This window comes from Diachasmimorpha longicaudata, chromosome 11 (assembly GCF_034640455.1).
Source record: "Diachasmimorpha longicaudata isolate KC_UGA_2023 chromosome 11, iyDiaLong2, whole genome shotgun sequence".
In the NCBI taxonomy this organism is placed as follows: domain Eukaryota; kingdom Metazoa; phylum Arthropoda; class Insecta; order Hymenoptera; family Braconidae; genus Diachasmimorpha; species Diachasmimorpha longicaudata.
This window is the reverse complement of record NC_087235.1, coordinates 2552129-2565170: the sequence shown is the minus strand read 5'-3', so window position 1 is coordinate 2565170 and position 13042 is coordinate 2552129. Positions and strand designations below refer to the sequence as shown.

Sequence of the window (13042 nt, the reverse complement as noted above, 5' to 3'; positions counted from 1 at the left end):
TGTATTTGGAAATATCCAAATGTTATAAAAACTAAGGAAGAACTGTGGACATTTCTCTTGATTTTATAACCAACGGAAATCCCGGATAATGTGGCTATAAACCATCATCACTTAAATGAAAAAAAATAAATAAAACTTGACAAAAGAGTGAATTTTGTACCCGGGGAAATCCCCGAAAACCAACAATGAAAAATTGGATTTAAAAAAATGGAGGATTTATTCACTGATGAATTTCTGGACCTGTAGAAAAATTGTGAATCACCACGAAAATTCAATGACATTAGATTTATCCTGCTATCTATATTAATTCCGGAGATATTCATGAAAAATGGGGTGAACCCGAATTCGGGCCCTGTCTGCAGGAACCTCAGGAGCCGAGAAAAATGGGAAAAGCGTTGGAACCGACTTGAGGAACTTCCCGGAGCCTTAGAAAAATCGTGAATCCCCTCACGAATTGAATGCCGTTGGATTTATTGTGATATCTATATTATGTTCTCAGAGAATCGGCGAAAAACAGGGTGATCCCAAATCCGGGCCCTATGCGCTCTAAGAGGAGGCCCAGGAGCCGAGAAAAACGCGAAAAATGTAAAAATGTATTTTAAAATATTCCGGACGCCATAGAAAAATCGTAAGTCGCCTTACGGATTGAATCTTATCCACTAGATATCCACTAGATGTTAGGAAGAACCTACACGAAGAGAAAAATTCTCGAAAAATTACGTGTCTATTCCCTAATTTATCAGCAAAAACAATATTCAGTCAAAATTATGGAACAATTCCATATTTTTTCACTGAACGTCCTATAATTTTTCTTAAACATTCTGGACTTTTTCTTGAAAATTCCCTGAACAAGTCCGTAACTTTTTCGTAATTTTTACTGAACATTTTTTTAACTGGCAGATTATGAAACAAATCCGTAATTTTTAAAGAAGTTTTCTCAGTGTACCATGTGCCACACGGACGTAATGTATTTTCTGACTCATATGAGTTTATTACCCAAACCGAAGGCGAGGATTAAAACAACATCAGACGGAAAACACTTTACCACCTAGAGCCACAATCTACTATTTCCACTCCTAATGCACAATATATTGTTATATCCAGCGAAGAATAAAGACGACACAGGTTGGTAAATGTTTGGGGCGGTTTATTAATTACAAGAAGTATTACGATGTGTCATGTAAGAGCTCCGAAGACAGACACCCAGACTAATGTTATCCAAAAGACAGTCGTTCTTCTTACCAAGTTCAGATCATAGACAAATGAATGATATTCGAAGGGGGACACGTAACAATATTATTTAACCCCAAATAAATAAACTAAGAGATCCTCAGCCGCAAGTGGGAGAGAAATGTCATTTGCGTCCTCCAGTCCAAATATGCTCCTTGATCCTCATCCTTCCAATTTCACATGACGAAGGTGGACTTCCAGCCTGTGGAGAGCCTCCACGCATCGGTTTTTTCCTCAACCGGGAACTCACATGAAGAATTTGAGATGCAGGTCCACGTGATAACATTAAAGCAGCTCCGAATGAATCGGAGAACTTAAGTCTCTATCGGCGATCACTCCCACCCACCATTTATCTTCTCACGTAATAATGACTTGAGATTTGATCAATTCTAATGATAGTACATCTTCCATTAGTTTGACTATTCCAAACTCAGATGAACTGGAAAAAGGTCTGATTACCATGATTCCAGCGTAGATTAAGACGAAAGAGTGATAGCTACGAGTTTCCATTAAACTTTGGACTCCTGTAAATCGACGGAAAGATTGTTTGTTAGTGTAAATCTAAATGTTATTTACGAAAATCGTGTAAATATTAGGGAGACGTATTGGAACTGATTTATGGAGATCCTCGATCGTGTAAAGTCATCAAAAAGCATGAGCAGTAATAACAAACGATCAAATTAATGATTTTTTTCAATAAATTAACCAGAAATTGATATTGTCAAGCGTTTTTAAATAATGTGCAATCGATTAAATTTATTTGAATGAACATTTAATAAAGTAATCGATTTAGATCGCGTTCTAAAAATAATAAATCGTAAACATAAACCATAACATTTACTTACCAACAAAATAAACGATTGCAATTATGATATCGCATAATTATAGTAACAATTTTTGAAATATTCTAAGGGGAATGAAGTAGACCTTCAGAAAGATATAAATATTATTAAATTTAATATTTAATTCAACATCTTTGTAAAGTTAGAATGGCCGAAGAATTCCCTCCAATGATAGGGAATAGTGGTGAAGATGTGTGAGTATATACAATGAGAGAAAAATATCGTAGATTCTACGAAATATATTTTGTTGGACGCGCATATATTCATATGAAAATAGAATTCCATTGTTTCAACATTGTAAATCTTCATTTTACCAATGGATTCCCTAGGGATCGTAGATAATTACATTAGTCTCAAAATGAGTCATTATTTCATTGAAAATGTCTTATTGCACGTGATATCGCCTGCAATAAAGTACCAGATCGACAGAATGTGGTACATTCGAATAAAAATGTGAATCTGATAAAATAAAGAGGACATTTTTGGGCTCCTCGTCAGCGTGCTGGGCCTATGACTGAACCCCCGAACAGCGCAGGTTCGAATCCCGGTGATGAGGGATTGTGTCATCGCCGGAAAATGAACCAAGTGCATGAGGAGTTAGATATAAGTTAGCTTAGAGGTACGTGTGGGTAAGGAATTGTCTAGGGTACCACGTAAAAGACCACAATAGTCATACTATCTGGTACCAACTAATTAGTATGTCATAAAATATTCAGGGAATCTAAAGGAATATCTGATAGACTTGAACCCCCATGCGATCGATTCATGAAATTTCTGTTTGAAGTCGTCAGAATCAACGATTGAATCATACACTTTAATCACGAAATCCATTAAAAGGTCCCAGATATTTCGTGTTCTCGGGGACTTACACCGTCGACACCGGCGTAAGTCCCCGAGGAGTCCCCGAATGATTCGTTCGTTTTACAAAATTTTTCTCTCAATGTAGAACATCGTCGGAGGCAATTCTCACGCCAAAGTGTATGTACAAATTTCATTACATCAAATATATTCACATTAGTACGCCGTTTTTTTTTTTGTTTAATTGGATGGTCCATTTTTTGCTCGTCAAGTGGCCTTGTAGTGTAGCACACTCGGCGGTGGTGGTACAGGTAAGTCGGTCGCAAATTGACCCGCCTCCAATTGTGAGACCTAAAGAGCGGAAGCCAGAGGAAAAAATGTTAATTTTATTTGTATATTAATATTCCCTGATAAAGTATGAGAGAGGCCCCACTTACCTGTGCAGCAAGACCCAGAGAATTGTTTGTTGTGTAGTTAGATCGCTGAGGATAGCTCGTCGACGGATGATTGGAGGATTGAGACAAGCCTGGCTGAATCGTGTTAGGAGGTTTGTACCCTGTGACCTGATAAACATAATTCAGTCAGACTTTATCAGTTGAGCGTGCGATTCATTGAGAGAGCTCATGTAAGTGACATGGAAACATAACTCTCTCAAATTAATATTGCAGTTGATTAAATTATTGTTGTCATATTTAACAGAACCAGCGATTGGTATACGGACAAATAAATTAATCAAGGATTACCCAACGGTTGGGTAATCATGTTGGATTTTTGACACTCAAGAAAAATTACCATAGCGGTCAGTAAAATTTATCGAGTGCTTCATAAAGTTTATCTAATTGTTCGAGAAAAATTGTTCACAGTCAGATAATTTTTTTGAAATGCATCGATAATTTTTCCTAAGCACTTCACAAATTTTATTTATATATATTATATATTATAGAGTTGATATTCTCTTCTCGCTTGGATTCTGTCAGGAATTGTTCCATAGTCTAGACTACGAAAAGGTACTTTTCAAGCGCATACAGTGAGCCAAAGGGCGCCTAAAAATCTATTTTTCTGCACAGCGTGATAAAAAAAAATGAATGAAGAGGGAGAATTCTTCACACCGGCTGACTCATCATCTTCGATTAAAAGATCAAAATCAACGGCATTAGGATGAGAGAGAGGAGGAAAATACTCTATCAAAATATTCTATCGAAAGGTCCATGAGACAATGAACTGCGATGAATCTGCTTTCTTTATCACTGAACAACTGTCGGATGAAATTGTCATTTACTTTCAACAAAAAGAGACTTGAATGAGCTTTGATTCATGACTTATTGGTTTAATTCCTCAATCATCAGCCCATTCATCCAATAAAAATAACGAAAATGTAAAAAATAATTCATAACATGAGTTTTGGCTTAATTATATAATACAATTTAGAATTAGAAAATTAAATATATAAATTAGACAATAAACAAAATGATCGATTGGAGAGCGCTCATTTGGATGGAAAAAACATCGGTAAAACAAGTAAAAGTCGTATTACCCCTTTGCCAACAACTCACCTTATCATTAATCTCCGGAAATATAGTGCTTAAGTTAAAATTGGTGAGACTTGTTCCGGACGGATGATGTGTCATAGCTACTGAGTTTGCACTTCCACTTGTTCCCCGGTTTCTATTAGCATTCGAGATCGAGTTATTCTGGTAGAGTGGATTAGCATGCGGTGGTGGAGGTAGAAAGGTCGAAGGATGGGTGTGATGATGAGAGTGATAATCCTCCATGGGTGCAGCACCAATGGGAAACTCCAAATTTTGCATCGTTGTTTCAGGCTTTCTCTTGCTCTTCTTCGAGACATTTGTGTAATTTCGTTTGTCACATTGTTGCTGTTTTCCGGTGTTATTGTAATGTTGATTCTTGGCATTGGTGGGAGCAGTAGCAGACACTGATGTTCTGCTTGTTGATGCCGATAAACTGCTGGTGGAAGTGTTGATGACAGACTTTGGAGTTGTGATGTTAGTGACATTGGGCACTAGAAATGAATTAGCCTCGAGGTAGTCAGTGGGATTGTCGTGGAGTGGCATCATGTAGCTACTCGTGGTGTTTGAAATACCAGGAATGAAATTTGTGGAGGGGTATATGTTTGTATTTGGCGAGTAGGTGTAGGAGGAGTGATTGAAATTTTGGTTCATCACTTGTCCATAGCTGTTGCCATCGTCTGGTGTCGTCAGATAATTGATTGGTGGCATCACCATCTCAGTTGTTCCAAGACTACCAGGAAACTTATTCTGTGAATAATCTGTGGAGAATTTGATTGCTGGAGCATGAAGCTGTTTATCAGGTGCATTTCCATCGTGAAGATTCGTATTGTTTACACCAATTAGAGCTTCAGCTGTGTAGTTACTCTTGCAATTGCGATTTCTCCATAAAGCGTCGTTTTGTTGATATTTTTGGGACTGTTGAGGCTGCTGGTGCGACTGCTGTTGATATTGATCGGAAAACCCATGGGCTGATGGTAGCTTTTGATCGTCATGCTGCTGCATCTGGTGGTCGTTGTTCTGCTTTCGCATATCCATTTGTCGTTTTGTGGTCGTTCGGGGGGTTGGATGGTTTTTTCGTGGCTTCCGGGACTGGGGTGGGGCCTATAGATGAAAAATATTACGAGCTTTTTCTTCAGTTATATCTCAAGCCTAATTATCCAAACGTTAGACGTTCGTAATATCGTCAAAGTAAAAATAAAAATATTCACGTACTTCGGCTATTTTGTTCAGTTAAATAATATTTTTTCAATATTGTAGTGGAACTTTAAATTATTTTACGATTCAATTACCGTTATTTAAACTTCGGTGACCTCAATTGAATAATTAGATGATATTTTGCGAATTTGTCAAAAAACTAAAAAGTTGAAGTCCACTCTTTTTGGGCTTTAAATAAGAAATTACTTCGCGATTACTCAAGTAAAGAATTTCCTTTTCCTTTAAAACGTATGAACTTCAGTGGAGTTCAATCCTGACTGTGAGGCCAAACCAACAATAAAGATTTTCATGCATAGATCGAGATATAATGATCAAACTACTATCAATAAAATCACCTGTGAATGATGATGATGACTATGATGATTCTGTTGATGATGACCTTTCTCTGCCTTCTCATGTTCCACCAGCTGACTAACTGATAAGAACGAGGTTCCCTGATTGGTATGCTGTCCAGTCTGAGGATTCAACATAACCTGAAAATTGCTATCCTTCTCCTTAACCGAAGTCTTTGGTAGTTCATTGCTCCTCGGTGGCACCTGACCGAATAAGAAGTTCTGCTTTTCCGGAATGTTGGTTCCCAAAGCCAAATCCCCCACTAGCGTTGGCAGAGTCGAAGACACGACCTGTTGATCCAGCCCCTTCATATTCTGATGATCAGCTCCACTCTGAGGATTTTTCGTTGGACTCCAAGAGAATGGTTGCTCCTCAGGATAGAATCGGTCACTTTGGAGTCCTCCAACATTCGTGAAAGTGTGAGCAGCACTCACAGACACATCGTAATTATTGTAAAACTGATTCGATGTGCCCTGATTGTAAGAAGGAGTTTGACTGAAGATATTGTTCTGACAAAAGTCGAGCTCCTTTCCAATAGGTGGTAAAATCAAATCGGCAATGTTTGAGTTGTGCTTTACCTCTGGAGTCATCATCCAATTGACTGGTGGTCTTACTGGTTGCATCTGTTGCTGGACAGGAGCAATTTTCGATTTATTCATATTCTGTTGCTGCTGATTTCCCTTGGACGAATTGTAGCTCACATTATCATTCAGAACTCCTGGGGGCTGTCCCTGAAGGATGGGTTGGTACTTGATGTGGGAGTGCTGATCCTTATCGTCGCCATACTTGTAATTACTCTCGGTGTAAATATCAGGACATTTGGTTTGGGACTGACCCACAGGATCAGCCAAATCGAATGTTATTTGAGAATCGTAAGGAATAGAATAAACAGTTTTCTCAGGTTTAGATTCCGGGATTTGGTGGGTTTTAAGAGTCTGTTGTGTCTGCTGATGCCTCTGATCCAATCCTCCAAACTCTGTCTGAGTGTATGCCGAGTCCATCGAGTACTTGGGTTTATTCTTATGTTCTCCACTATATTTGTAATCACCTCCCATACTTTGGTTCTGATTGTGAGTATGAGTTCTGCTCGTTTGCTTCTGCTGAATATTCTGTACATTCTTATTTTTCGTAGTGTCCCCATACTCCTGTTTATTGTCATTCGACATTTTTTGTTTAGATTTATCAATAATTGCTTCAGGTGCTGGATACTGGTCGGTCTGCAAAATATTTCCAAATCCAACAGTTTCCTTGTGCAGTTGGCTGTAATTGAAATTCTCGCAAATTGCTTTCCCATCATTGTCATCAACGTGATCTGTCCCACCCTCAAAATGCCCAAGATTATTATTATTACCTCCAAGGCCCATAGGGGACAGTGTTGTCCAGGAGAGAATGCTGTAGTTGGAGGAGTTGTGGGCGACTGTTGTAGTGGATTTGCCAAGATTTTCCGTCATACTCTGGCCATAATTACCAGTTGTCACGTTCGTCTGCTGCTGTTGGCGCTGCTGCTGGTGAACTTGATGGGGATATCGAAGCAAGGAAGGCTGCGTATGAGACTTTACTTGGCTATTCGAACGGTTGTCAAATATTTTTTTCTGATCTTTGGTGTAAAGTCCGTAGCTCTGAGCCTCTGAACGTTTCACCTGGTATCGAGGATCAGAAAGCAACACTCCATTTCCTTTCGGATAATTCGTGTTGAAATGATCTTGAGGGATTTTGTCTACTGCTGATGATATTGAAGTCTCAATTCTCTGGGTCTCGGTACTCTGATTGTTCTGTGGGAGTTTAGGGAGTTTCGAGCCAGTAGAAGTCGAAGGCACGAAAGAATCTTTACGAGTCGAGTCAAAGTCCCTCTGGAGATTGTCAAAAGTTTCCAAAGTTGGTTGTTTTGATTGATCAGGGTAATTCTGAGGGAGATTAGCTGGCACGTCACGTGGTGGCTCCTTCGTTTGAACGATTGGTGGATAATTTTGGTAGTTCTGGGGAGGATCTTTGATTGATGATGACGGTGGGGCGTATGATCGCGAGAGTTGGGAGGCGTCTAGAGTCCCTAACGTCTTATTGACGTTCGAGTAATCCTGGTACATCTGAGAGTCCTTGTGCATTGAGTAGGTGCCCTGGCAGATTGTCGAGTCCTTCGTCTGTCCCTGCTCCACGTAGGCTCGCTGCTGCTCTTGATGCTGGTGAGGATAAGAGTCCTTTGGTCGAGCTGTGTAATTGTACTGGAGACTGTGCGACGATACTGGCATCGTAGGGTTCACATTTCGAGTCTGATAATCATTGGGATCATTGGGCTCTGTTATCGGTCGACTCTGGGACATGGTATAGGTCACGGTCTGATTGTCCATAGAGCTGATATTCTTGGAACGATTCACAAAAGTCTGACGTGGAAGTTGATAGGAGTAGACTGACTGGGGCACTTGTGAGGATGAATGAGTGGAGTAAGAGATCCTCGTAGTTGATGGCATTTGATTGTCGACACTCGTGAAGTTTGAATAATTAGGGACGAACTCTGGGTGACTGGGGTACTTCACGTTACTGTCGTATTTCGGCATTTGATCCATTACTCTTGAAAGTATTGCTGGACTTGTGTGGACTATCGAGCAAGAAGTGCTCGCCTCTACTTTCTGGATCTTTCTCGTCTGGTCCTCGAGTTTCGGGGTTTCTAATAAAGTATTTGAATTGTTTGGATTATCCAGAGAATTTTTTTTGGGTTGAGGCTCTCGTTGGACCATTGAGTTTGGTGGATTTGTGGAAATTGTGAGGGTTGAAGGGAAAGGCGCCATTGACGGCTCGGAATAAGGCACAACTTTATACAATCGTTCCTTTATGGGCTCATTGTTGATGATTTTCGGTAGCGGCTTAGAGGTGATGTCAAGGGATTTATCTGGGCTTTGAGGGACTCTTCCTTTCTCATGTATTGTCTCCTGACATTTATTTTCATTTGATTTAGGTTTAAAGATTGTCGGCTCAATGGTGCCTATCTGAAGGAGCATTGGGGGTGTCTGGCTGTGGTACTTCAGATCCTCCTTCATGTCCTCTTCAAGGACCTCGGTTTTTCCGTTCAATGATGATACCAGTGGAAAAGCCATTAGGAAAGCTGCAGTTGGAGAAATTGATTCTGGATTGTGGGAACTGGAGGGCACTTGCAGTGAAGCAAAGAGATCGTTTGATAAATCTGAATGGAGGGATTCGTTTCTGGTATTTATTGGAACAAATGTGCTGCTGGATGAGTACGACAGAGATTTGATTTCCTTCGACTTATCATCCTTTGAGAGCCCTTCAGATATAGTTGATGTAGATACTGGGGGAATTGTATTTCCTGGAATATTCGTGTCCTGTTTCATTGTGGTAGTCGTGTTGGTATCCAAATTTAGAATGATTTTTCCACTGTCCAATATTGCTCTGGTGTCTTCAGGAACTTGGGGCTGAGTGCTCGCTGCATTTAGGAGATTATTCAGTCGTCCAAGGTCACAATCGCCTTTAGTCTCCCCTATTTTGTCTTCTGTCTCAGCGATGACTTTATCAACTTCGGAGAGGGAAGAGGTCGATGAAGATTTTGATGGATCCAGTTGAGGGAATGAAGGGGCTTTCGGTGAGGCTGACTGAATCGAAGGATTTAACACTGAGGAGTCGCAAGACTTGGAGATCGCTGGCTCCGCCGTCGGTAACGAATCGTGGGACGTTCCAACGTTTGATTTATTGAACAATTCCTCAGATGTTGATGGCTGCGTTGATTCTTGTGATTTCTCGAAAGAGGAAATTTCCTCTTTTGAGTCTCCACATGTTGATGATAAAGTTTCAATCGATTTTTGAGCCGATTCAGGTTTATCAGAGTTCAATTTCTGAGATTTATCGGAGCATTCGTCTTCTCCAATCTTTTCAATCACGTGTCGAAGATTCTCAATAGATACACAAGTTTCTGGAAGAGATGATTTGATCGCCTTTGGTGGGAAACACTTGGGATCATTGGCATTCTTCCTCTTCCTACTTTTCTCCTCATTTTTCGGACAATCGATATCTAACTTTTTTTCATCTTTCGTCGAATTACTTCCAGAATTTTTCTCTCTCTCCTTAATTTTTTTACCCTTTACTGGCTTTTTAATTCTACTTTTTGGCTCATTTTTTTCACTAACATTATTGTCTGAATTTTTTGAAACATTTCCATCTCTGTGAATAGCAGGAATTGGTACCTTGTATGTCATTGTTGTTTTAGTTATCTCTTTACCTTTCGGCAAAATTCCTTTTCTCCCACCAATTTTAGTTGCTTCAACAATTGTTCTAACATTTGATACCCAGTCTTGTGAACTAATTCCAACATTGGTACCAATACTTGGTACAGTATTGAGAGTTACTTTCTGCACAGCCTTAACGATATTTTGATTTCTAACAGGTACAACTGAATGTTGAATTCTGGTGCCAATTGATTGCATCACTATCATTGAATTCGCTTGGTTATTGCCCAGGATTATTTGATTTGATGATTGGGCTTGAGCATTAACAAGAATATTTGAGGGAATTGGAGTTATTGGAGTCATCAGAGGCATTATTTTTCCACCAGAGAGAATCAGTGTTCCTGGTATAATATTTCCAAGCTGTTGGTTTCCCTGGTGAGCAACATCTGTTGATTGTTTTTCCTTCTCCTCTGCTGCCGATTTTTTTCTCTTTGTTTTCTTTCGTGACTCTAGTTTACGAATTGCAACACCTGATTTCGGTCCAACACTTTCGGATGATAGTGTCTCGATGATGGAGGTGCTCTGGGGAACGCTGTTTCGCGTCTCAGGGGACTTTGAGGGCGTCTCAGGAGTCGGCAAGACCGTGGCATCAGTTATACTTGCGTTCACGTGGTTCTCTTGATCCTCTGAAAGTGTATCTACATTTTCTGATGTATCTACATTATCGGTTGGAGACTTCTTTGGGGATGTCGTTGGGAGCTTTTTCTTCAAGGGCACTCGTACACCTATTGGCTTACTCCTACGTGTAACAGGCTTTTTACCTGAAATTGTAGTTATCGTAGTACGAAAAGTGAAATAAATTATTTCTTAGCAAATATCAATTTACTTGAGAGAACTATTTATTTCTTGAATTTCGAATTTATCGTTAAGACTTCGAGTTAAAATTGGAAATTCATCAAAAAGTCATATTGCAATTATCAATGTTTTTGAGGGCGATTTTTATTGGAGATAATTTGGAAAAACTGTCTCCCTTTTTTGAAAATAATGTCTGCAAGACATGCGGGCACTTCCATAAGCGGGAGTGAGTGTTTGGGGGCGACACTAAGGTGTCATAGTACCTTCATGCATGACATTATAATATTGAAAATCAATTCGCAGAAGTTGATATTGTACTTACATTCATTATATCTATCTAAATACTTGTCAACATCGTCGACATTTAATTTATTTGACCACTTCAGGGGAGAAATTTTCTCCAGGGCTGGCTCTGCTGGTACCGTGATTCCAGCTTCTTTTAAGAGGGTCGATAGCAGCTGGTTGCGTGAATAGAGCTGTGCCACCAGCTTCTTCAGACGATTTAGTTCTTCTTCTGTTGATTGCAACCGAAAACAAATACCCAATGTCAATCGTCCCAAAATCCTTACATCATATAATCACAATCTTTCTTGTTGAATGGTATTTAATTTCGTTGTCCAGGAGAACGTTCATTTCAAAATTTTCAATTTCAATTTTTTTCTGATTAAAAATTCTACAGGATAAATACGTTCTTCCACTTGTAAGAGAAAAAAGAGGGGACAATGTCTGAATGAAGTCAAAATTTTTTTGCATTTCATATTGATAAATGTTTAAACGTTTTTGTTTGTGCTCGAAATGGGGAAAAATATTGATTTTATCCAGAAGCTTTTGCAATGTCGAAAAAAGATTTGCAGTGAGTACCTGAAATCAAATTAACTTACTGTGTGCAGCTACTGCGTGTGTAAAAAAAAGTTCCTCGGTACGATTGGTGAGATCCTTTATGTATTTCGCTGCGTAAATGAGAATATCTACTTTGTTTCGCTTTCGACCCTCTTGATGTGGTGGCAACAAATCCGATAGGGTTTTGAAATATGTGTTCATACGATTTCTTCTGTCTCGTTCCCATGTTTTGGCATTTCTGTAAAATGGGAAATCAGTCAGTCAATGCAGACACTAGGAAATAAACAATAACACATATTCATCCATAATCACGTAATTATGTAACGAATCTAGAAAATTGTAGATTACAATCAAATAAACTTGAAAGCAATAAATATGAAAAACGATTGCGAGTAGCATTACAAATAACAGTTATTGTTAATCATAACAATTAACTGTCAATAGTGAGGTTAAGTTGACATTGCAAATGGACTCACGTTCTTTCCTTACGGGGCATAATTTAGACGCATATTATAGTTAACGTGATAAAAAATCCTGCACAAGTTATGAATGATCATTGCTATTGTCTGAAGTCATTTTGCCCTGTCAACCAAAGCTGTCATTTTTGCTCTCCTCTAGCCTCCCGTACATCCTTCGATTCTCTGTGTATCCTAGATTCCAGTAATTTGGATATTCGATGAGTGGAGTCACACTTTCAATTGTTCGATATTTGTTGTCTGTTGTCACTCTTTTATATTCTTGGAATCACACTTGAGAAGAAAATGGTCCTTTAATTCAGGTGTGAAAATATTTGCTGGGTTCTGACCTTACCGACTTCTCACTTTATAGGGCGACGACATACCACCCTAATGACAATGACTGTAGGACGGCAAATCGAAAAAATAATTATGTTTCATAATTATGCTCATTCGTTTGGTAATCATTTGTGAATATTTGGAAAAGTGACTTCAAAATTTGAAAAAAATTGAATAATCTTTTCCAAAATTATTTCAAATATTTCGTGACGTTGGCAACACCGGTTGGCATGAAGGTTTCACTTGTGGCACACAGAGGTCACCACATAGCTTCAAGTGTGGCGTACCCGACGTTACCAACAGTGGGCCCATTAACGGGCTTATCGACGGTGCATCAACAGCATTGCTTGTGGCGACCTCCCTCTTCTGGGGTGGGGTACTACGATGCAGCTGGCGTCCCTCAAACCCCCAGAACTGAGCCTCTACTTCAGTCA

General features: G+C 39.3%; 1 protein-coding gene across 1 annotated transcript; it reads right to left on the bottom strand.

Moving 5' to 3' along the window:
• Positions 1-2170: 2170 nt before the first annotated feature.
• Positions 2171-12646, bottom strand: LOC135167549 (uncharacterized). Its single transcript, XM_064130848.1, has 7 exons — positions 12291-12646; positions 11856-12052; positions 11297-11488; positions 5950-10940; positions 4424-5500; positions 3308-3433; positions 2171-3221 (listed from the first exon to the last, which is right to left on the bottom strand). Exons 1-7 carry the CDS (start codon positions 12308-12310, stop codon positions 3138-3140), a joined length of 6687 nt encoding a protein of 2228 aa, XP_063986918.1. The 5' UTR covers positions 12311-12646; the 3' UTR covers positions 2171-3137.
• Positions 12647-13042: the final 396 nt, after the last annotated feature.

Excerpts from the sequence above, each read along its gene's own strand:
- LOC135167549 (XM_064130848.1), bottom strand. The coding sequence starts at position 12,310 with ATGCCCCGTAAGGAAAGAAC. Across the intron at positions 5,501-5,949 it reads GTCATCATCATCATTCACAG|GCCCCACCCCAGTCCCGGAA; the intron begins GTGATTTTATTG and ends TTTCATCTATAG. Across the intron at positions 3,222-3,307 it reads CTCTGGGTCTTGCTGCACAG|GTCTCACAATTGGAGGCGGG; the intron begins GTAAGTGGGGCC and ends TCCGCTCTTTAG.